At 39.2% G+C, this 24,086-nt stretch overlaps 1 protein-coding gene across 2 annotated transcripts in view; it reads right to left on the bottom strand.

Moving 5' to 3' along the window:
• Nucleotides 1-24,086, bottom strand: part of AR (androgen receptor) — a 202,595-nt gene that overhangs the window by 21,641 nt on the left and 156,868 nt on the right. For both annotated transcript variants that reach the window (XM_081567536.1, XM_081567537.1), the window contains one exon: nt 17,242-17,358. In XM_081567536.1, the coding sequence (XP_081423662.1) occupies nt 17,242-17,358 (117 nt within the window). The remainder of the gene's footprint in view (nt 1-17,241; nt 17,359-24,086) is intronic.

A 24,086-nucleotide genomic window follows, 5' to 3' on the forward strand; every position in this document is an offset into this window, starting at 1 on the left:
CTAATCCCTTAAATCTCTTTTCATTTCCACTGTATAAGCATAAGCGATTTTATTTAGGTCATACCTGAATGATCTATTGATGTTCCCTACTTTCTTCAATTTAAGTCTGAATTTGGCAATAAGGAATTCATGATCTGAGCTGCAGTCAGCTCTTGGTCTTGTTTTTGCTGACTGTATAGCGCTTCTCCATCTTTGGCTGCAAAGAAGATAATCAGTCTGATTTTGGTATTGACCATCTAGTGATATCCATGTGTAGAGTCTTCTATTGTGTTGTTGGAAGAGGGTGTTTGCTATGAACAATGCCTTCTCTTTGCTATGAACAGTGCCTTCTCTTGGCAGAACTCTGTTAGCCTTTGCCCTGCTTCATTCTGTACTCCAAGGCCAAATGTGCCTGTTATTCCAGGTGTTTCTTGACTTCCTACTTTTGCATTCCAGTCCCCTATAGTGAAAAGGACATCTTTTTTTGGTATTAGTCCTAGAAGGCCTTGTAGGTCTTCATAGAACTGTTCAACATCAGCTTCTTCAGCATTACTGGTCAGGGCATAGACTTGGAATACTGTGATATTGAATGGTTTGTCTTGGAAATGAGCAGAGATCATTCTGTTGCTTTTGAGATTGCATTCAAGTACTGCATTTCAGACTCTTTTGTTGACTATGATGGCTACTCCATTTCTTCTAAGGGATTATTGCCCACTGTAGTGTATATAATGGTCATCTGAGTTAAATTCACCCATTCCAGTCCCTTTTAGTTCGCTGATTCCTAAAATGTCAATTTTCACTCTTGTCATCTTCTGTTTGACCACTTCCAATTTGCCTTGATTCATGGACCTAACATTCCAGGTTACTATGCAATATTGTTCTTTACTGCATTGGACTTTACTTCTATCACCAGTCACATCCACAACTGGGTGTTGTTTTTGCTTTGGCTCATCTCCTCATCCTTTATGGAGTTGTTTCTCCACTGATCATATTGGGCACCTATCAACCTGGAGAGTTCCTCTTCTAGTGTCCCATCTTTTTGCCTTTTCATACTGTTCATGGAGTTCTCAAGGCAAGAATAATACTTAAGTGATTTGCCATTGCCATCTCCAGTGGACCACATTTTGTCAGAACACTCCACCATGACCCGTCTGTCTTGGGTGGCCCTACTCGTCATGGCTCATAGTTTCATTGAGTTAGACAAGGCTGTGGTTCATGTGATCAGATTGATTAGTTTTCTGTGATTGTGGCTTTCATTCTGTCTGCCCTCTGATGGAGAAGGATCAGAGGCGTATGGAAGCTTCCTGATGGGAGACTAGCCACGGTGTAAGTGCTCAAGAGTCACATGTTGCTTATGGCCTGCTACACCGGACAGCACAGATACAGAACGTAGCCTTCATCTTACAAAGTTCTATGGAATAGTGCTGTGAATCTAGACTGTACTCTGGGGCAGCTGTCTCATTTGTCATGCCCTACTCAGGTTATTGATAAAAAAAAAAAAAAAATCACATGAACAGTGTATAGATGAATCCATGTGTTTTTCTAAAAGGTGGAAAGACACATGGAACAGTTGGTGCTGATGCAATTAGCAAGGTACACTCTGTCACCTTGACTCTCCCACCAATGATTCAGATCTCAGTGGGGTAATGACTCGTGGACCTAAGCAAACTCAGCAAGTTCAATATGTGTAGACACTCTGGGGCGGGGTAGGGGGGAATCCATCAACATAAAATAATTCCCCTTCTCTGCATAGTGCTAATGAAAACTTGGCTGGTATTTTCATGTCCTCCTCCTTTAGACCTATAGGGCATCTGCTTGAGGAAGAGAAGCTGCATTCCCACTTGCCTCCAGGACCTGTATAACATGCTGTCCCTGCGGCCACAGTGGCCCAAGCTGCACCAGGTGTTCTGGCCTCTCTGCCTAAAGAGAGTGACTGTACTGAACATAATTGAAATCAGATTCCATTCATTCTGCCTGGGGATCCTCTGTTCTCTGTCTGCAGCAGAGGCCAGCATGTTGCTAGACGACTTGGAATGCTGGACAATGAGGATTGCTAGTCTCAGCTGTTACTCAATGCCCAAGGCCTTGTTTTCATCCATGAAGGCCGCCCCCACACCCCTTGTGTCTCCTGCACCTGAGCCCCAGAGCCAGATCAAACTCTTGCATGCCAGGTACAGGCTCGACAGGCCCCTGTGTTATGGCAGAGACCCATTGGTTTGCTCAAATTGAGTAGTGAAGTCTGGATAAAGGGGACAGTAAAGGTGGGTAGTTCTAATAGCGTGTGAGCTGCTTTTCATCTCTTCCCTATCTTTCAATCATAGGTCAAAACAGTGACAAGAAAGGGACATTGGCAAGGCATGTCCTTGTCTGTACCTGATATTTAGGGGACTGGAGTCCTTTAAATGATGCCTGGTTCCCGCTGCCTGGACCCTATTGGGAATTCATTTTTCGGCCTAGTGGCATTAGACTCCGATGAGTGCTGTCTCTACAACAACAGAGAATGATTTTTCCACCCAGATACATTCCCCAGGAGAAGTAGATGTGATTAATCTGTAGCTTCTACAGCCACTGTGACCATTAGACACTATTACACCCTCATTCTTTGGTACCTCAAGATAGAGGTTTTCTCATCTGTGGGCAGAGAACAGGCAAGGCGGGATGAAATTTCCAAAGTCTTAGAAAGTCCAAGTTCCTCTCCTTAAGGTCAAGGATGTTTCTCTTCCTAGGATCTCACCATGGAGGCTGAAGCATAAAATAATGACTTCCTGTGACAGGTAGACTTTTAAGATAGCCACCAAGATTCCCCATGCCTGGTGTACACATGCCTTCTTCCAGTTATTTAGTCAAACACTAATATAGGTGCTGTTGTGAAAGAAATAGGCAGATGTAGTTAGGGTCACAAGTCAGTTAAATTTTGAAGGTGATTATGCTTGATGGGCTTGACCTAATCATATAAGCCTTAAAAGGTACTGGACTCTTGTTGGAAAGATATTCATGGACTCAGGGTGACTCAACATATGGAAGATTTTCTGTTGCAGGCTTTGAAACTGGAAGGGTTCACAGGGAAAGAAATGAGGGCAGCCTCTGGAAGATAAGAACAGCCTCTGTTGGACAGCCAGAAAGCAAACAGAAACCTTAATCATACAACTGCAAGGAACCGAATCCTGACATAATCACATGAGCTTCAGAGAGGACTGTGAACTCCAGATTAGAATGAAGACTGGCCAATTTTTTCATTTCATCCTTGTGAGACAATGAGCTGAGAATCCAGTCATGCTGTGTCAGACTTCTGACTTACAAAACTGTGAGCTGATAAATGAGTATTAAATTTGAGGTAACTTGTTATGCAGCAGCGGAAAACTAATATACTTTCTTTATAAAAAGTGTAGTATTGGCAAGATAATAGACTTTGAAATCAGACAATCTTAGATTCAAACCACAGCTCCATCAATGACAAGCTTAATAACTTTGAGCCCATCGCTTTGTTTCTCTGAGATTCTGTTTCCTCATTTGTATATTGGGGGTACCACCACCTACTTCTTAGGACACTCATGAGAACTAAATTTGAGATAATGCCTAACACATTCTAGTGAGCCCTCCAAAATGATTTCCTTAATTCTTCATCCATTCCTGAAGAGAATGACTGGACTATAGGAAACAAAACCTGGATATGGGGAAGGATGGACAGCAGGATTAACAGAGAACCAGATATGGCAGAGAAGGGAAGAGTGACACATTATGAAATGAAAAAAAAGTAACTGAGTTTATTCAGCACATAATTGCCTATAAAACTGAATTCACGTCTTAAGTGTAATTCTAAATGCTGACTAAACACAAAGGTACACTTGGTGCAGAGCTTCAAATTCTCTGTGAAATCAGACTAGGCTGTACTTATGTGAATGTTTGCAATTATGTGTGTGTGTGTGTGTGTGTGCACGCATGCATGTGTGTATGCATGCACAGGTGCTTATACATTATAATACTTAAATCTATGGGTCATGAGCTTGAATATCTTCACTAGTCAGACAGATACATAAGTGAGTTAAAACAGCCTAGTAAACATAAATAGGGTGTGTTGGGACAGTGAAAGTGATTGATGCCCTTCCTAGGGGCAGTCTAAGTCTGTTTATGCTAGACAAACAAAATTCTGCAAGTCAATTTTGGCCTGTGGAAAACCAATTTGTGGCCTCTGGCTTAAATCATGCCAACCATCTTTCCATCCACTAGGATTAGAGTCAGGGGATCTCATTGTACAACTTTAGGCTTAGATATTCAGAGGAACACTGGATTAAGATCCAGGGGAGCCTGCTGTATGATCTCCAGAACATCCTTTTCCTTCTTTGCTTTTAGTTTCTTGATATATGTATAAAGTGTAGTAGTTAACAGCAAATAACCTGGAGTCAGACTGCCTCAGGGTTAAGCCTGGCTCAATTATTCACTAGCTATGTGACTTTGGGCAAGACTTAGCCTCTCTGTACATTAATTTCCACATCTATAAATTGGGAAAACTATTAGCACCTAATTAATAAGGCTGATAATGAGGAATATAGATACTGTGGTGGTGTCTGAGAGTAGAGGGAAGATTCAACACCACCAGAAGAACCCTCCAAGACCGCAGCATGGTGAAAAATTTCACTAAACTTAAGGAGGCAGAATGCAATGATGACATCAGAATTCTAAAATGTTACTCACAATAAAGGGATTTTTATTATTGGTAGTGGTAGTCACAGTCTTATGGGGTATCTGAGCTTGAACATATACCTTGATTCCTTCTACACCTCACTTTTCTCATCGGATCAGGCTACTGCATAAGACTATTATTAGGAGAAAGTGAGATGATCTCAATGAAAGTGCTCTGAATTTTATAAAAGTGTATCCCAATGGGCAGGGTACGACATTTTCCAAGAATGAATCTCTGGCTAGACAACATTCTGAAAAGCTGTTTAAGGTAGTAACCTATAAAAATATTGCCTTCCACCTTGGGCAACTGGTCTCAAGTCAAAGATTGAGGGCCATACTGACAGGTTTAAGAATCCTAAGATAATTATAAGATCTACCTCACGGAGTTGTTATAACTTTACCTAAGAGAATACATGCAAGGTGCTTAGCACAGAATAAATTCTGTAAGACAATACATGATGCCTCTTATTCTCTTGCTAGTTGCTAAACCCTACATTACTACATGTCATTCTCTTTATCTCAAGTAGATGAATTTCTCTATGAAAAAGCTAACTTATGAAACATACAGAGTTTTGACAGGGATTTAAACCAATTAGGAGAGAGAAACAAATTGGAAGTTCCCCCAGACATCAATCTAGTACACTAATGGAGTCCCAAAGATTTTTAAAGGGCCCTGAGAGGAAGCAAAGTAGGGCTGAGCAAGTGACTCCAATAATCCTGTCTTCTTTCAAAGCAGTGCTTTATTCCATATCTTCATTTGGGGCTCTGCATTAGATTTTGTTTGAAGAGAAGATTCCATTGCCAACAAGATGCTTGAAGGCTCCAAGTCTTGTCTATTTCTTCTTTTCCTATGGAAACTAATCCTCATTTTAAGATGAGCAGACTCAGGGCCAAAGCCAAGTCTTGCCCAAGGTCACACAGCTAGATAGTAGCAGAGCAGGAACTAGAATCAGGTATCCTGACTTTTTGGGTAGTACTCTTTCAATTTTATCAGGTAGGGTAGCACATTAGTGGGGAGAAGGGTCAGCTGGAGATGAGTGGGGAATAACTAGGACAGGGACAAGAGACAGGGAACAAAGCCAGTTCTTGGCAGGCATGGAGTGAGAGATTAGTAGGGGGTGCCTCCAAGTATAAGTGTACACAAACAAGTGTAGGCCAAATTCTCCCAGGCAAGAAGGCTTCTCAGTCCTTCCACTCATGCCCCCATTCTCCCAGTTCCAATCCTGAGTCAGAAGGATAGCCAGGGAAAAGAATATCAAATTTTATCTTTCAAGGTTTATGTTGGACTATTTAGTCTAATAGTTTTTAGTTCATGAAGGAGTAAACGTAATTAATAATAGAATGATATGCAATGCTGCACATGCTTGCCAAAGCACAGGATCTGGCAGAAAATATTTCCAAGTCTCCTCTCTCTGACTACTGAGCCAGAAGAAAGAGTTTCACTGTCCAGATACCATGCTGGGTGAGGGGCACAAGGTCATTACCAAAAACCTGCTCATGTGAAATTACAGAGCCTGGAAATGGTTTCACATATCAGGCTTTTCCACTGGAAAAAGTAACTACATGAATTTAGAGCATACATGCTTTTACAATTACATTTAAACTGACATTAAAAACAAATGTGAAACAGTCCAAGCTGAACAGGTCAGCATGACCTGGAAAGCAAACGAGAGAAAAAAAAAAAAAAAGAAAGAAAGAAAAAAGAAAAAGAAAAAAGACCCAATGTTAACAGCATTAATTCTGTCAGTCTGTTGTAAATAAAAAATACCATTGGTGTATTAATGGCTTTATTAAAGGAAAATTCACTAGCAGAAATATGCAACATTCAAACAAATAGAAAGTAGTTAAAAAATAAACCACATTAGCCTTTCAGTTCACATTAGGGAAACTCTTGTTGGCCTGAAGATTAAAATTCTGCCCCAAAGAGGGGGAAATTCCCTTCCCTCCTTGAAGTCTTTCCTTGGTTTTTCTCCAGAATGTTGTTGAGTCAGGGGAAGGAGAGGGGTGTGTGTGTGTGTGTGTGTGAGATGGCTGGCTGGCTTCTTGGAGGTGTTCCTCCAGGGGAATCAGAAATCTGGTTTTTGTTTACTGAACTTCTATGGAACAGCTACTACCTTCAGCTCAATGATGGAGCCTAAGGTTACGATCTAGCTCTATGGCAGATGTCCAGCAAAATAGAGGTAAGAGGAAACTTGTGAATTGTAAAATGACCAAGTGAAAATGACCACAGGAGCCTCAGATAGGGACAGTGGCTTCTTGTTCAAAGCAGCACTTTGAGTCCCATTAGCTAAACTTCTTTGCAGCAGTAGCACACTGTGGGAAGCAAGCAACTGCACCAGAGCTTCACTGCATCCACTTGAGTCAGTCCCTGATGCCATCATATATGATCAAAAACAATCAAAGGGCCCTCTGCTAATACCAAGTCGTATTATAGAAAACAACAATCATGATAGCCATGGCTACATGAATTGGTAACTCTACTACTTAGTCCTCACATAGCTATGAGGTAGGGAAATACCATCACTGGGAGGAGTAATCAACTAATAGAATAGTCCCCAGCCCCAACATCAGAGTTTCTGTTGAGGAGCAGGGGCTTAAGTCCCCAAGTTTCACATTCCAGGTGTTTCTGGGATACCCAATAAAATCCTCTAGAACCCCCATTTTGAATAAGGCAAATCAGGTCAGCCTTTCTTCAGTGTCTGGTCATTATGAGATGCTTGCAATATCTAATCTGGAATTTTTCTAATATGAAAGAGAGACACTGGTGAACATAGCAACTTGAAGATGTGTTAGCATGTTAGCTGGCCCCATAACCAGATACTTGAGTCAGATCCTCTGATGTAGGAGGCAGCAATGCAAAGTTGGGGAGAAGGGGTGCCTGCTATTTTGGACTAGAGGTTTTCTTCTCATTTCCTATCTACCTGTAAGACAGAAGTGAGACTGGGAAATGGAAAATTCTTTATTTGGAGTTTTGGGGTTTTTTCCTCTTTCTCTTTCTTTTCTGCTTTATTGATCAATATACTAAAGGACATATGTGTGTTTTTATGTGCCTCTTGGGCAAGAATTAAGTGGTGGTTGTGGTTGAGGGGAAAGGATACGGAGGGAGAGAAGGGAGGTGAAATTTAACAGTCTCCTTATAGCTACTCAGAGGCCGACAAAGACTCCCTATTTGGTCTTCTGAATTTCTTGTAGCAGCCAACAATCCCATAATATTACAAGCATTATTGCTCAGCCTAGAGATGGGAATGCTTCGAAATTAATGTCTCTGCATCTAACAGCTCACTAATCAAAGCTTCTATGCCTCATTTTCCACCCTGGTGAGAGTCCTCAGTCTCTTCCAGTTTCATTGTGGTCAGCATGATACACCACACTGTGCAGGCCCAGGCTGGTGACCTTTTGTCTTGGTCAAGATCCAGATTTTCTTTTTAGTTCCAAATGCCAGTCCAAGTTTTTCGCAGGTGATTTCTTCAGGATTGGTGCTTACATTTTTTTTAAATTGCTGACTGTTAAAAGTCTGAAATGTCCCTCAACAGTCAATTTTCACGTCAGCCACAGAACCACTGGTCCAATGGGGTATTAAACAGTGGAAAGAAATACATTCTATGCCAAGCTTAAGAGATCTAAAAACTATAGCAAGGATGAAATGGACTGAAGAGAATGGAACTTGGTTCTAAAAGAGGTGATCCAGGATAGCCATGCCATTTGCAGTTTACTTTCTATATATCCATTGTCATGGAAATATTATCGGTAATAGACAATTTGAAGGCTCTACTGGTTTCTGGATGGTTGTGTATTTTCCCCTTAATTCTACTTCATACAAACATGATCACAAAGAATGTACAAAAGTCTCTAAAAAAGCATCCTTCTCAGGTAAATTGTCTATGTAGAAGTTCAGGACAATAAGAAAATATTCTAAACACTTTTGTTGATCTTAAGGAATACATTCACCAATTTGTAAGAACAAGTAGCACTTTTCTTAAATCAAAAGTAAAAGGCTTTCATACAAACAGTTATGTTATCAGCTCATATGAATCTTTTTTTCTAAATTGTTATATTTGGAAAATACCTGCTTTTGTATATATGACCTATTGTGTGCTGTGTACTCTTACCTTTCCGCATACTACCTTCAAAAAATATTGCCTATGACATCATTTTACTCTCTCAAAAGCAACTGAGGGAATTTGGAGCACTCACAGCAAAAGTAAACAACAATAAAATCTGCTGCTATTACACTTTAAAAACTCAAGGATTTTAAGTGGTGATTTTACAAGTGAGATACTTATTCAGAACCAGATATCATCAATTTTGATGATCAGAGAAATTTACTTACTTCTAACCATAGTTTTATAAAAACAAATATTCAGAGACAGAATACAGCATATATATGCTGTCCCAGAAAATGTTGTTTGGAGGTAATTCCATATAAAAGTTCACTTGAGAACTACAATTAGAGGGAAAGATACATTTTACTCTCCAGTATGTCACCAAATATGTATGTAACCAATTGGAAGATGGCAATATTGGCCTTGGAGGACAGATTACAGGGTTAATTCAAGGGAAATTCAGAGACTAGAGAACCAAGGAACCAGTGCCAAAATCCACACTGCTATAGCAAAGAGAACAGGCTCCAGTGGTGACTGGGAGCACACAGACCAATTTTCATACAAAAAAGAAAGTACAGTGATATTTATTGCATACCTATTATGTGTTAGTGTCTTTACAAATTTACCACAATTTTGTAAGGAAGATTTTATTATTCCCATAATGTAGTTAGGAAATTGAGTTGGGGAAACTGAGGCTCAGAAATTTAATGATTTACCCAAGGTCATCAAGATAGTAAGTGGCAGAGCTAGGATGAGAAACAAGGCCTGTCTGTATCCTAGTCCATCAAACCATTTTCACTATACAGAAGACCTCCTAAAACACGAAACCAAAACAAAAAAAGAAAACCAGAAACTGTAACTGCTGAGCCACATGTACATGTTGAGGTCAAAATTTATATGGCAATTATACTCCTCTGTGCATGCCTCAGTTATACAGATCTGTAGGAGTACTCGAGTATCTAAGAAATTTGTGTGGGGAGTAGCATTTCTCAGAATTGAGACTTACTGCTTGCATCTCCAATCTAGAGACTTTTGGGGCTCTAATCTACAGAGTCAAAGTAGAAGGGAAGAAATTCCATTAACTGAGTTCTACATTGTTGAGTCTTTGTGATACTCAATACTCTGCTGCTTGCTGAAAGGGATTTTGAGGGGATTCAATCATTAGGTGGGCAGTGGGACCCAAAGTCTTAAAATTTGTGATTTCTAGGCCTCTGACATGAATAATGAAGGTATATGGTAGCACCATCATGAGGTTCTGGGTGGACGTTGGAATGCTAGTCAGAGAAAAAGGACTGTTAATTTTTAGGGTAGAATATCTAGATAGCCAAAATATTTAGTGATCACTTTGCATGATGCTAGAAGTCATCATGTTTCTCAGAAATAATGTATCTATCATGCTCCTTGGGTAAGGAATATGTACCTATGACCACTAGATAACTTACTCAGTAACCCTGCTTTGGCCTGAATTATATCCTATCCTTTGTGTATGACAATAATACTACATACCCAACATGGTTTATTTTAGTTGTTTTAGAAGGCATTGGTGCATACTCTTGAGATGTGGTGAAGATCGTTGGCTCTTGGTCATGAAGTCATTCTTAATTGATTCTCCTTGTGAGCAATATACATGTAGATATACACATCTATAAATGCATGACTTGGGATAGTGGTATCATCTGCTTATAGGATAGAGTATTTATCTATAACCAAGTTTTCCAAAGTACATTCCAGAAAACATTGGCTTTATAGGATATTAGCAGGTGTTATATAAAAACAAGTTTCTCCAGAATTGAAAGAGATGTATGTACCCCAATGTTCATCACAGCACTGTTTATAATAGCCAGGACATGGAATCACCCTAGATGTCCATCAGCAGATGAATGGATAAGAAAGCTGTGGTACATATACACAATGGAATATTACTCAGCCATTAAAAAGAATACATTTGAGTCAGTTCTAATGAGGTGGATGAAAATGGAGCCTATTATACAGGGTGAAGTAAGCCAGAAAGAAAAACACCAATACAGTATACTAACACATATATATGGAACTTAGAAAGATGGTAATGATAACCCTATATGCAAGACAGCAAAAGAGACACAGATATATAGAACAGTCTTTTGGACTCTGTGGGAGAGGGCGAGGGTGGGATGATTTGGGAGAATGGCATTGAAATATGTATATTATCATATGTGAAACAGATCGCCAGTCCAGGTTCAATTCATAAGTCAGGGTGCTCGGGGCTGGTGCACTGGGATGACCCAGAGGGATGGGATGGGGAGGGAGGTGGAAGAGGGGTTCAGGATGGGGAACACATATACACCTGTGGCGGATTCATATCAATGTATGGCAAAACCACTACAATATTGTAAAGTAATTAGTCTCCAATTAAATAAATTTATATTAAAAATAAAATTTTCAGTAAAAAAAACCCACAGGTTTCTGTGTGTGAGATAAATTTGGGAATCCTGAGTTACTAAGTTCCTTGGGTTATCTTACTGCAATATTTGACAAGGTCTGTGATGTGATAGAACTATTTTTCCCAGAACTCACACCAAGAAGCACTAGATCAAGGCAACAGGCTTGTATAAGGGAAGGGCTTATGCATGTGGTCAGTACTTGCAGGTATCAATCTGAACAGAGGCAACTAACTCCAGGAACCAAAGCTATAATCCTAGATGTTTAACAAAATTGATGCTAGACATTTCTTTCTCTCTCGCTACACAGGCTACTATCTCCTTTTATAAAACTTAAGCCCTCACTAATTCTCTTAAAAAGCAAATATGCAAATAAAATGGATATGTGAACATGTCTATCCCGTGTAAAGCTCTTCAACTGCCTGAAGTTCAAACATTTTAGCATAATAACCAAGTATATTTTCAGTGTGGTTTCAGCTTGCTTTCCCCATTTCTCCAGATCTGGCCATGAAAGCAAAAGTGAAAGTGCTAAGTTACTCAGGCATGTCCAACTCTTTGTGACCCCATGGACTATAGTTCACCAGGCTCCTCTGCCCATGGAATTCTCCAGGCAAGAATACTGGAGTGGGTTGTCATCCCCTTCTTTAGGGGATCTTCCCAACCCAGGAATTGAACCCAGGTCTCACACATTGCAGGCAGATTCTTTTCCATCTCAGCCACCAGCGAAGCCCAGATTTGGCTATATTAAACTATTAATACTTGTGTTATTCCTCAAAACCTCGATGCTTATTTAAATGTCTCTCTGCATTTATTCAAACTGTGCACTTTGCTTTGAATGTCCTTTCCCTCTACTTCACTCAACTTCTTCCCAGTCATTTCCTATTTATTCTTTAAGGTTAAGCTGTATTAGTTATCACTGCCTGTCTCCAATTATTTAACTTTTTGAGGGCAGGGATTGTATCTTATTCATCTATGTTCACCCAAAATGCCTACTACAGAAACTAGCACATGGCTGGCACTCAAGGAATATTTCTTAAATGGATGACTAGAAGAATGGAAGGATGGAAATATGAAAGACCTAGCTAGTCGGCTGGTTGGAAGGATGAATGGATAGACAGATGAATAAATGTGAAACTTATCTGCTGAAGAATCAGGCTATGAGTGGTATTTCAGCACGGGAATCACTTTATTGCATCCAAGGCATGTGATCCAGAAGTAGCCGTGGTGGGCTGCCCATGAGCATGGGGAATGATGAAAGAGCTGATATCAAGGTTCTTGTCAACACTGGAAAATGTTAAGGATGTTTGTAGTGCTCATGGCAACATCAGACCAGGCTATCCTCTCAACTAGAGAATCATGGAGGTTGTTAAAACCTGCAGATCTGTTAATATTTTGAGTCTCAGGTGTGGAGTTTAGCTCCCTAGAAGGAATGACACTTCTCAAATATATTAGAGTAACCCCTGAAGAAAATGCTACATACTTCTGATTCTCACAAGCTCTGGGGCTCCAGATGTTTCTTCTCCACATCTGGGGTTTGGCTGTTACCTGAAATTCCTAAAAGGCCTACCATCTTCCAAGGTTCAGGAGAGGAGGGCATAAGCAGGCACCAATGCCATTTTTTAAAAGTTGAGAATTCAAGAGTTGCTTAATACAGAAATAAATAACATTTTGGGAGGAACAGGAAAGCAAACGAGAAAGAAAGAAGGGTCAGGGAAGAATATGGTGGGTAAAGGTAATTCTTTCTTTCTCATTCCATCTTGAAAACTGGGAGTATATCATTGAGAAGTACAGAGAAAAGTGAGATGACTCTATTTACTTAAATTATGAACTGTGAAAAAAACAGCAGTTAATTCGTCAGAGAGAAAGTGCATCTTTGGACAGTTACATTTTAAAAAAATTTCTAAATGAAGAGTAGGCAAGAAGGTTAGATTATTGAAGCAATTAGAGGCATGTAGTTTTTCCAAAGCAGGCAGAAACAAATCATGTTCAAAGAAAAGCCTATCCCTGTTGTAGATGGGAAGTTGAGAGCCTGGAGGTAGTCTTTAAGGAAACCATGCTGAAAATCCAACCACTTCCAGGATCTTTTCAAAAACAGTAAGAACAGCTAAGACAATAAGAATCAACAGGTATAGAGGCCTGGAAGCAAAACGAAAAGGGTATGTGTTTTAAGTATCCCTGAGCTGAGGCGATTCCATTACCAAACACTACTGCTGCTGATGCTAAGTCGCTTCAGTCCTGTCCGACTCTGTGCGACCCCATAGACGGCAGCCCACCAGGCTCCCCCGCCCCTGGGATTCTCCAGGCAAGAACACTGGAGTGGGTTGCCATTTCCTTCTCCAATGCATGAAAGGAAAAGTGAAAGTGAAGTCGCTTAGTCGTGTCCGACTCTTAGCGACCCTATGGACTGCAGCCTACCAGGCTCCTCCGTCCATGGGATTTTCCAGGCAAGAGTACTAGAGTGGGGTGCCATTGCTTTCTCCAACCAAACACTATAGAGAAAGCTAAATTAGAGTCCTTCAGGCATCAAGATCAAGCAGCCATCGGTTGCAGAGTGCCCGCTTCTCTAAGATACAAAGACAGCCCTTCTGCCCTCCACTCCATCAATAACCTATCCATATAGTCTAGACACATGATATATCTTACTTAGGTGTGACTGCTGCTGCTGCTGCTGCTGCTAAGTCGCTTCAGTCGTGTCCGACTCTGTGCGACCCCATAGATGGCAGTCCACCAGGCTCCGCCATCCCTGGGATTCTCCAGGCAAGAATACTGGAGTGGGTTGCCATTTCCTTCTCCAGTGCATGAACAGGAAAAGTGAAAGTGAAGTCGCTCAGTCATGTCTGACTCTTAGCGACCCCATGGACTACAGCCTACCAGGCTCCTCCGTCCATGGGATTTTCCAGGCAAGAGTACTGGAGTGGGGTGCCATTGCCTTCTCCGTAGGTGTGACTAGAGGTAGCTAAAATCACTATGTGAGTCAAAGTACACAAGTCTAGGCTAATCTATATTTCTGAGACAGTGAATAGACAATCCAAAAAAAGGATTGTCACATCTACAATTCTTTCTCTGTGAGCTTAGACATAGAATCACAAAATGATAGTTCCTAAAAGGTCCTTGGTGAAGCTCATTACCTTATTTTTATGATGAGAAAAATGAGCCTCAGAGGGGAGAAAGGAATTACCCAAACCCACATTCTTAGTTGCCATTTTGGAATATGTAATTTTGAATTGAGCGATAGGAAAAATAAAACAAAATTATATAAATCCCCCTTCAAGGTGATCAAAATGTTGATGCTAAACCCACATCTTATGAAAAAGGAAGTCTATTATTAGTTGAATATACTAATAATATATTATACTAATAATATAATAAGGATTACTGTATTGGTGTTTGCTTTCTTTTTCCATTATTTGAGTAAAGTTGTAGTATACACTGAAATTGCAAGATAAAAATAAACTTGGGAGGGGTTTGCAGCAGGGAAGCAGGGAATATGAAGATAAGTTTAGCAAAATGGAAAGGTTTGTTTCCCAAACAATAGTATCTAAGAGGGTAAATACTTGGGTTTTCATTGACATGGTTCTTGAACATACTGTATGAGTCCCTTAATTACTAGAATTGGCTTTCAAGCAGGATCTTGATAATACTTTTGTTTTGAGATGATTTCTGGTAATGTTCTGTCTGTTGGAGCTATTATATATTATAGATCATGCCACGTAACTCAGGGTTAAAGCCAACTGGGAAGTGCTGTGAACAGCTTTACCAACTAAATTACCACTGACCTTACTATCATAAGTCCTTACATTTATCTAGCACTTTGTCATTTACCAAGGATGTTCACATTCATCATGTCATCAGATCCCCATTATAGCTCCGTGAGAATAGTATGTCTAAATTACAGATGAAGAAATTGAAGCTTAGAGGGGGAACAGTGAATAACAATGCTGGGCCTTTAACCTAGGTCTGCCTGACTCCAAAGGTAAGACCATTTACAAAACATCAAGAATCCTTGTGTCTTGTGGACATTTCTCGAAGTTTGCCTGCCTGAAGCTCTATTGCCTAGCATGGTTCCTTGTACATAGGAGACATTCAGTAAATGTAAAAAGGGAACTGAAACCAGAGCCGGCCACAGTACTTCTCAGCTTCTTTTCTTTGTGTTGACCAAGCTCATTCAAATTTGAATATCTTAATAAATCAATTTGAAAACTTACTTTACCACTCTCTTCAAGAAATTAATTTATAAGATTTATGCCAGACTGCTATATGTAATAGTGAAATTGTCTGTTATACACATATTTCTTCTCACAAGGAATTGACTGTAATCATTTTACAGATGCTTTACAGTGGACAATATTAGCTGACACATGAAACTAATTTTAGGATTTGGGCCCAAATGTCATGAAGACTTATTATCATTAAACTTTACCTGTGTTAAAGCAGGTTTGCAATTCGTATCAGCAAATGGAAAACTAAGAGGCTCTCTACCTGGAAGCCTCCATCTCTTATACATAATTCAGAGAGGGCTAAATAATTGAGAGTTGAGTGTATCAGAATCCTCACCCTGGGGTGATCCCACCACCATGAATGTTGTGACAACATTCATATGGAGAATATTTCATCTTGACAATTCCTTTGTCAACTTTCCTGGCTGTCCTTCTGCACTCTCCCTCTACGCCCAGCCCTGTTTTTTCCTCCTCACTGTAGACCACAATTGTAGGATTTCTCTGTAGTAAGCCAAGCAAAGAAGAATAAAGTTTATTTTTCTCAAATATTTGAATCTCATTTGATGTGGTTGCCTGGAAAACCACTTGTAGAGCTTCTGCATGCTATGACTAGGAGTACTAGACACTAGTTGAAAGGCTGTCTCAAACAGCCTACGTAAATTCATTTTTAATACTTTGGTCTGTTTAAAGAATATTACTAGCCTTCAAGGAGGCAAGGATACAGCTACCCACATAAAGACTCACACATGGTTAGAAAACTACCATGTTGATTTCTGTAAATATGCACATAGGCAGACAAGGTATTGAGCACCTTGCAGAAAGTCAATGATAAACAAGTACTCTAAATCAGTCTTGAGAAGAGGAGGGGAGAGAGCAGAATTATAAGCACTTGGATTTTCCAGGATGATAATAAGTAATCAAGTATGAGGCCACAGTTTCAAGTGTTGAGAAACAGGCTTGTCTTTCTTCAAATTTCCAAATCAAAGTAAACTAATAAGCTTGTTTTTCTCGTGAAAGGTGCATCTTTTTGGAAGTGGCAAGTGGTAGGAAGGAACTTGGCAGTGAGCAGATACAAACATGAAAAAATAGGAATCTGAAGGGGGAAAATGTAAGTGTCAGTCAAATCTTTCTGTAATGGTGACAACAATCGTGGTAGACATAGACTAGAGGACAGAGAGCATTTTGATGGGGGATTACCCTTGAAAGAGCTGTATCTTCATTCTGTCAAACTACTCTGTTACTAAAAAAAATGCTTTTGGAAATTGTCAATAGATTTGCAAAGAAAGGGAAATGATTAAAAGGCCTGCTCATCCCTGGGAGATGTGGGATAGGAAATTGGCTCTGCTTGGCAGCCTAGTCATAGATTCCAAAGAAAAGCAGCTTTTCATTCCAGGTGGCCAGTGCCACAACACAGGCAGCAGCTAACCGAGGAATATTCCTGGGTGTTCAGGGCCAGCCTGTGCCTGGGTCATCCTGCACCTGTGACTGTTCTGAATTCCTTAGTTCTCTCATCTTAGCCATCATTTAACAATATCAGGTCAGTACCATTATGTCCCCTGGGAAGCCCTTCAAGTCAAGTCCATACTCACTCATCCTCTGATGGGTCCTGATCCCTGCTTCACACCTCCTGCTCCTATGATGAGCCCCACAGTGTGGTGTAGCATGTTTAAGGATAAAGAAAAGCACCAGCTGACTGATGGCCATGTTGGATGTGAAGGGGTCAGCCTGTTTTTAGAGCATGGCTGGCTTCCTTAGAATCATCAAAGAGAAAATCTGGTTTAAAGAAAGAATAAGAGAATAAGGGAGGGAAAGGAAGAAAGAAAAAGAGGAAGAAAAGTATCATACCTCCCAGAGTCATCCCTGCTTCATAGCATTTCCGGAGACGGCAAGATGGACAATTTTTTCTTCGGAATTTATCAATGGTGCAATCGTTTCTGCTGGCACACAGGTACTTCTGTTTTCCTGGGAGAACAAATATAAGAGTAAACAGCCCTGTTAATGTGTCGCTGGAGCCTCTCTGGAAAGTATTTCTAGATAGAAAATGTGTGAAGATATATCTTGCCCAATGAGAGGTGGATAGGGAATGGTCCCATACAATTTGATCACATAACTCTATTAAACCAGGATGGTTTAATTCAATGCTATATGGTTTGATTTTCATAGGTGTTTTTCAAAGGGATGGACAGTTCAGGTCCTTATAATACCTCCTTTATTAGGATGACACAACATGGTTGTTTTTCATAATACAAGTACAGATAACCCTTCTATAAAAGAGAATGCCATGTGATTTTTAATTGTTATGTGAGATGACAAAGGAGACACAGATATAAAGAATAGACTTTTGGGCTCTGTGGGAGAAGGCGAGGGTGGGATGATTTGAGAGAATAGCATTGAAACATATATATTACCATATGTGAAATAGATGACCAGTCCATGTTCGACGCATGAAACAAGGCACTCAGAGCTGGTTCACTGGGACAACCCAGAGGGATGGAATGTGGAGGGAGGTAAGAGGGGGTTCGGGACAGGGGGACACATGTACACCCATAGCTGATTCATGTCAATGTATGGCAAAAACCACCACAATATTGTAAAGTAATTAGCCTCGAATTATAATAAATAAGTTAATTTTTTAAAAAGTTAATGATCATACCACCAAGCTTTCAGGGTATAAAAGTCAAAGAGATAAAGCCCACTCTTTGTAAATATAGCAAATGAAAGGAAGTCTTCTGAAGATAGAAGAAGAAAAATAATCACTGTCATGTACATGTGAAGTTGTGAGAGATACACAGAAATATATACACACAAACACACCATACACATTCTCACACTCAGAAACCCTTAGGATCATAGCTGTTCAAAGAAAAACATGGAATTCCACTCAAAAACACATACTTCATTCCTTGTTCCTCACACAGGCCTGGCACACAGTAGGTCTTTAATAAACACTGACTGAACGAATACTGAAGTCGAACAGAGATATCTAGAGACACATAGAGTTATCAGCAGAAATAGGTAGCAATACCTGCTACTCTAAAACATGCAGAACTCATGCTCTTCATCCTGCCCTCAGCCTGAGATTTTTCTTCCCCTCATACCACCCCTTTCTTTCTCCAAGTCCTTGGTATTTTTTTTTTCTCATTTACTGCTGTGCTTTACTTTATGGAATAGGTCAAGATTTTAAGGAGGCTTCTTTTGGCAGGGGAAGAATGTTTGTTGTAGGGAAAAGAAAGAAAAATTGAAGAACAATTGTTATTTGATATCAGGGGGAACCGACAAATTTAGCTACAGCTCAGCTTTCCTCTCTTTTCACTCAGCCTAAAATGTACATAACTGTCACAGAAAGCTCATCTATTGCAGTAGGTTATTTTATGTTGGAGATTCAGTGTAACCAGATTACAAAATTTCTTTTTCCTCCCTCCCTCTCTTTTTCTCTTCCCTTTGTCAAAGGACTCCCAAATGCTGGGCTTGAAGAAACTGTTAAAATTCACCCCAAAACAACACTTTCATTCCAAGGATGAGCTCTGGAGAGGTGACTTGACTGAAGAACACTGAGTTAGAGGCACCAGAAGGAAGAAAAACTACCATTTAATAAGCATTTGCTATGAACAAGGCTATGTGAGAGGATTTACATGTGTTATTTAAGTAAATCACCTCAGCAATGCTTTGAGGTAGGTATTATCATCACTTTCATTCCACAATGACAAAATTAAGGCCTCTAGGCCAATAATCTTTCTACCATACTGCAAGATTTTATTTGTATAAATAGGACACAATTTGCAAACAGCTTCTTTGTGCTTCAAACTGAGGATGGTAATATGTGTACAGAAAGGATGGTGCTATGATAACTGCCACACAGCTTTTGGGTGCCAACTCCTAGAAGGCAGGCCCTGTACCAATTCCAGTGAGTTCATTTCTAGTGCTGTGAATGTTCTAGAACTGGGACACCCTCATAGAATCAGTGTTCCTGCAATCCTGAAGACATCTCAGAGGTATTACAGGTGTGGTTCCAGACTACTGCAATAAAGTGAATATGCCATTAAAGGGAGTCACATGAATTTTCAGTTTCTCAGTGCATGTAAAGGCTACATTTACAATCTACTATATGATACAGCTTCCCTGGTGACTCACATGGAAAATAATCTGCCTGTAATGTGGGAGACCTGGGTTCAGTCTCTGGGTTGGGAAGATCACCTGGAGGAGGGCATGGCAACCCACTCCAGTATTCTTGCCTGGAGAATCCCCATGGACAGAGGAGCCTGATGGGCTGCAGTCCATGGGGTCACAAAGAGTTGGACATGACTGAGCAACTAAGCACAAAGCACATATGATACATATTTATTTATATAATATATAACATAAAGTAATAATAAAATATATAAATTATAATAATATGAAATAAAATCCATTCCATTTGATTAGCTTGCAAAAGTTAATAACAATCTTGTACAAATTAAATATAACAGGGATTACAACATACCTCATTATACAGCTGAAGAAAATGATGTTCATTAAAATGAAATTGACCAGCCTGGTACCACACCATTTATTTTTCCCATATCAGAGTGCATAAGGCTATGAATCTCACACATTGGAAATAACTAAGCATTGGTCACACCACCTCTACTCCATACAAAGCTTGAATCCCCTCTATAGCATCTCTGCCCCATTTTTTCTTAAACTTTAGCCCACTTCATTTCTGGACTCTATTATAGGTCTCTTACTTCCAGTAAACTCTGTACCTGTCTCCTTGTAGCTCTGACTCCCAAACCCTTTATTGAGGTATGTAAATGAAGACTGGAATTAAATGGAAATATGTACATTGTTCCTGGATGGGAAGATGCAATACTGCAAGGATGCCAGCTTTTCTCCCTGTCAAATCTAAAAATTTAAACAAACCTGAACAAAATTTTGACAAAATAATCCTAAAGTTTATCTAAAGAGATAAAATGTGTGATATTGCCAAGATATTATTTGAAAAAAAACAAAGAGTAATGGGACTTTTCCTACCAGACATTTTAAGTATTATAGCTCCATAATGATTACAACAGTTTGGTATTGATTCCAGCATAGATTGATCAGTGCAAGAGACCAGAGAAGTCAAAAACAGACTGCATATGCAATACATCATTATAAATCAGCAAAAAAAAGGATGGATTTATTCATTTTAATGGTGTCAGAACAACTGGTTACTCATTTGGAAAAGATAATAAAGTTAAATTACTAGTTGAAACCAAAATAAATTCCAGATGTATTAAATATGTCAATAGAAAAACAAAAAAAGGAATTATTGAAATATTGTAAGTGAACATTTTTTTTTAATTTTTGAAGGTCCAAAGGGGATTTTTAGAATATGACAATAAAGAATATGTAAGTGAAAATTCTGATAGCCTTGAAAACATTTAAGTTTTCTTATATGAAACAAACATAATAATATAATCTGAAGACAATCACGAATTAAAAAATACATATTGGTATCAAGTATGTAAAAGCAGTGGTTAATTTCCTTGATATATAAAGATGAGTAGTATGATAGAAATATGGGCAACAGACATGAACGGGCAAATAAAAGAAGAAACACAAAAGATCAATAAGCATATGAAAATTGTACAATGTCAATTTTATTAGTAATTATAGAAATATGAAATAAAACATCATTTTCCCAAGGAAAATTGGTGAACATTTACTACTAATTAATGGTGAAAAGTTTTGTTAGTAGGTGTGTAAACTTTTTAGAGTGCAATTTTGCCACATATCTGAAAAGTTAAATTCACACAAAGTTCAATCAGTAATTCCACTTTTGGAATTTTTTACAAGAAAATAGCAAGGTTAAGCACCAAAATGTAGTTCAATTTATCATTATATAAAAAGGGAAAACAGTCAGCCCTCAATATTCATGTTTCACACCCATAGATTCAACCAATCACGGATCAAAATTTCAACTGCATTTATTCGATTATGCCAATTTATTTTTATTATTTGTTTTTCAAGGTTTTTTCTTTATTATTGCACTACAGTTGACATGTTTGCACGTGCATGCTCAGTTGTGTCCAACTCTTTGAGACCCCATGGACTGGCCTGCCCGGCTCCTTTGTCCATGGAATTTTTCCAGGCAAGAATACTGGAGCAGGTTGCCATTTCCTTCTCCAGGGGATCTTCCTGACCCAGGGATTGAACCCACATCTCTTGTGTCTCCTGCATTGGCAGGCAGGTTCTTTACCAGCTAGACCACTGGGGAAACCCCACAGTTGACATACAGAATTATATTAGTTTCAGTTGTACAACATAGTGATCCAACATTTATATAGTTTAGGACTTAATCACCGTGATATGTTTAGTAACCATCTGTCATCATACAAAGTTATTGCAATATTTTTTTTAAGTTATTGCAATATTATTGACGATATTCCCTATGCTGTACATCACAGCCCTGTGACTTATTTATTTTATAGTTAGAAGTCTCTATCTCTTAATTCTCTTCACTTATTTCTCCCAACCCCTCACTCTCCTCCCCTCTGGTGACCACCAGTTTGCTCTTGGTACTGTTTTGTTTCATTTATTTTTCAGAATCCACATATAAATGAAATCATATGTTATTTACCTTTCTCTGTCCACTTTTTTCACTTAGCATAATGCCTTCCACGGAGAAGGCAATGGCAACCCACTCCAGTGTTCTTGCCTGGAGAATCCCAGGGACGGGGGAGCCTGGTTGGCTGTCGTCTATGGGGTCGCACAGAGTCGGACACGACTGAAGCGACTTAGCAGCAGCAGCAGCAGCAGCAGCAATGCCTTCCAAGACCATCTATGTTGTCGCAAATGGTAAGATTTCATTTTTCCTTAAGGCTAAATATGTATACACTATATCTTCTTTATCCATTCTTCTATTGATGGACACTTAGATTGCTTCCATATCTTGGCTATTATAAATGATGCTGCAATGAACACAAGTATACATATATCTTTTTGAATTAGTGTCTTCTTTTCCTTTGGATAAATGCCAAGAAGTGGAACTGCTGGATCATATGGTAGTTCTATTGTTAATGTTTTGAGGACTAACCACACTGTTTTTGCATAGTGGCTGCATCAATTTACAATCCAACCAATAGTGCATAAGGTCTTCTTTTTTCCACTTCCTATCCAACACTTGTTTTTTATTGTCTTTTTGGTGATAGTCATTCTAACAGGTGTGAAGTGACATCTCACTGTGTTTTTGATTTGCATTTCTCTGATAATTAGTGATCTATATTTCTCAGATAGTTAGTGATGCTGAGTATCTTTTCCTGTGCATTTTGATCATCTATATGTGTTGTTTGAAAACATGTTTACTCAGGTCCTCTGCTCATCTTTTTATTAATTTATTTATTTTAGTTGGAGGCTAATTACTTTACAATATTGTAGTGGTTTTTGCCATACATTGACATGAATCAGCCATGGGTTTACATGTGTTCCCCATTCTGAACCCGCTCTCACCTCCCTCCTCATCCCATCCCTCTGGGTCATCCCATTGCCCCAGCCCTGAGCACTTATCTCATGCTTAAAATCTATGTTGAGTTGTGTGAGTTCTTTATATATTTTGGATATTAATCCTTTATCTGACATATTATTAGCAAATATCTTCTCCCAGACAGTAAGTTGCCTTTTTGTTCTGTCAGTTTCCTTCAATATGCAAAAGTTTTTTAGTGTGGTGTAGTCTCACTTGTATTTTCTTTTTATTTTGTTGTTTTTGTCCAAGGAAACAGATTCAAAAAAGAACTGCTAGGACTAATGACAAAAAGTGTACTGCCTTTGTTTTCTTCTAGGAGTTTTATGGTTTCAGGTGGACTAAATCATTTTATATAAGGGACTTGAGGATCCACATATTTTGGCATCCACTGGGGCTCCTGGAATCAATCTCCAACAGATACCAAGGGACAACTGCATTGGAAAAATGTAAATGCCCAACATTATGAGAATGATTAAATAAATTATTCCATATTCATGCAAGGGAACACTGTGCAGTCAATGTCTGTTTTTCTAAATTTTGAAGGATATTCACAATATACTATGTCATTAGAACAACAACATGGTGTTATCAAACAATGTATTTATTGAATCCAACTTTTAAAACTTAAGACTTTAGAAACTATATATTCAAATTATTTTTTTCTTTTGCAATGAACCTTTTTTTTTTTTACAAGTGAAACATTAAGTAGAGGCCCCATATACGTAACAGATGAAAATTAAACCTAATAATGTATCTGAAGCAAGCATAGGAAACTTATCACTCCAGCTAGATCTCTCCATTTCTCCCCTTCTCTGTAGCTTTATCACTGTGGTATGATAGTAGATATAAAATAACAAAGCATAAAGCATGATACAGATCTTATCTATTGATTATTATCTAATGATAATGGTATCATTATTACTCCCCAGGGCTTTGCAGAAAAGTTTAGAAATCTACTAGCCAATCTGATCACATGGACCACAGCCTTGTCTAACTCGACAAAACTAAGCCATGGTGTGTGGGGCCACCCAAGACAGACAGGTCATGGTGGAGAGGTCTGACAGAATGTGGTGCACTGGAGAAGGGAATGGAAAACCACTTCAGTATTCTTTCCTTGAGAACCCCATGAACAGTATGAAAAGGCAAAAAGATAGGACACTGAAAGATGAACTCCCCAGGTCGGTAAGTACCCAATATGCTACTGGAG

The sequence above is a fragment of the Giraffa tippelskirchi genome, chromosome X (genome assembly GCF_054371585.1).
Source record: "Giraffa tippelskirchi isolate mGirTip1 chromosome X, T2T-mGirTip1v1.2.pri, whole genome shotgun sequence".
Classification (NCBI taxonomy): domain Eukaryota; kingdom Metazoa; phylum Chordata; class Mammalia; order Artiodactyla; family Giraffidae; genus Giraffa; species Giraffa tippelskirchi.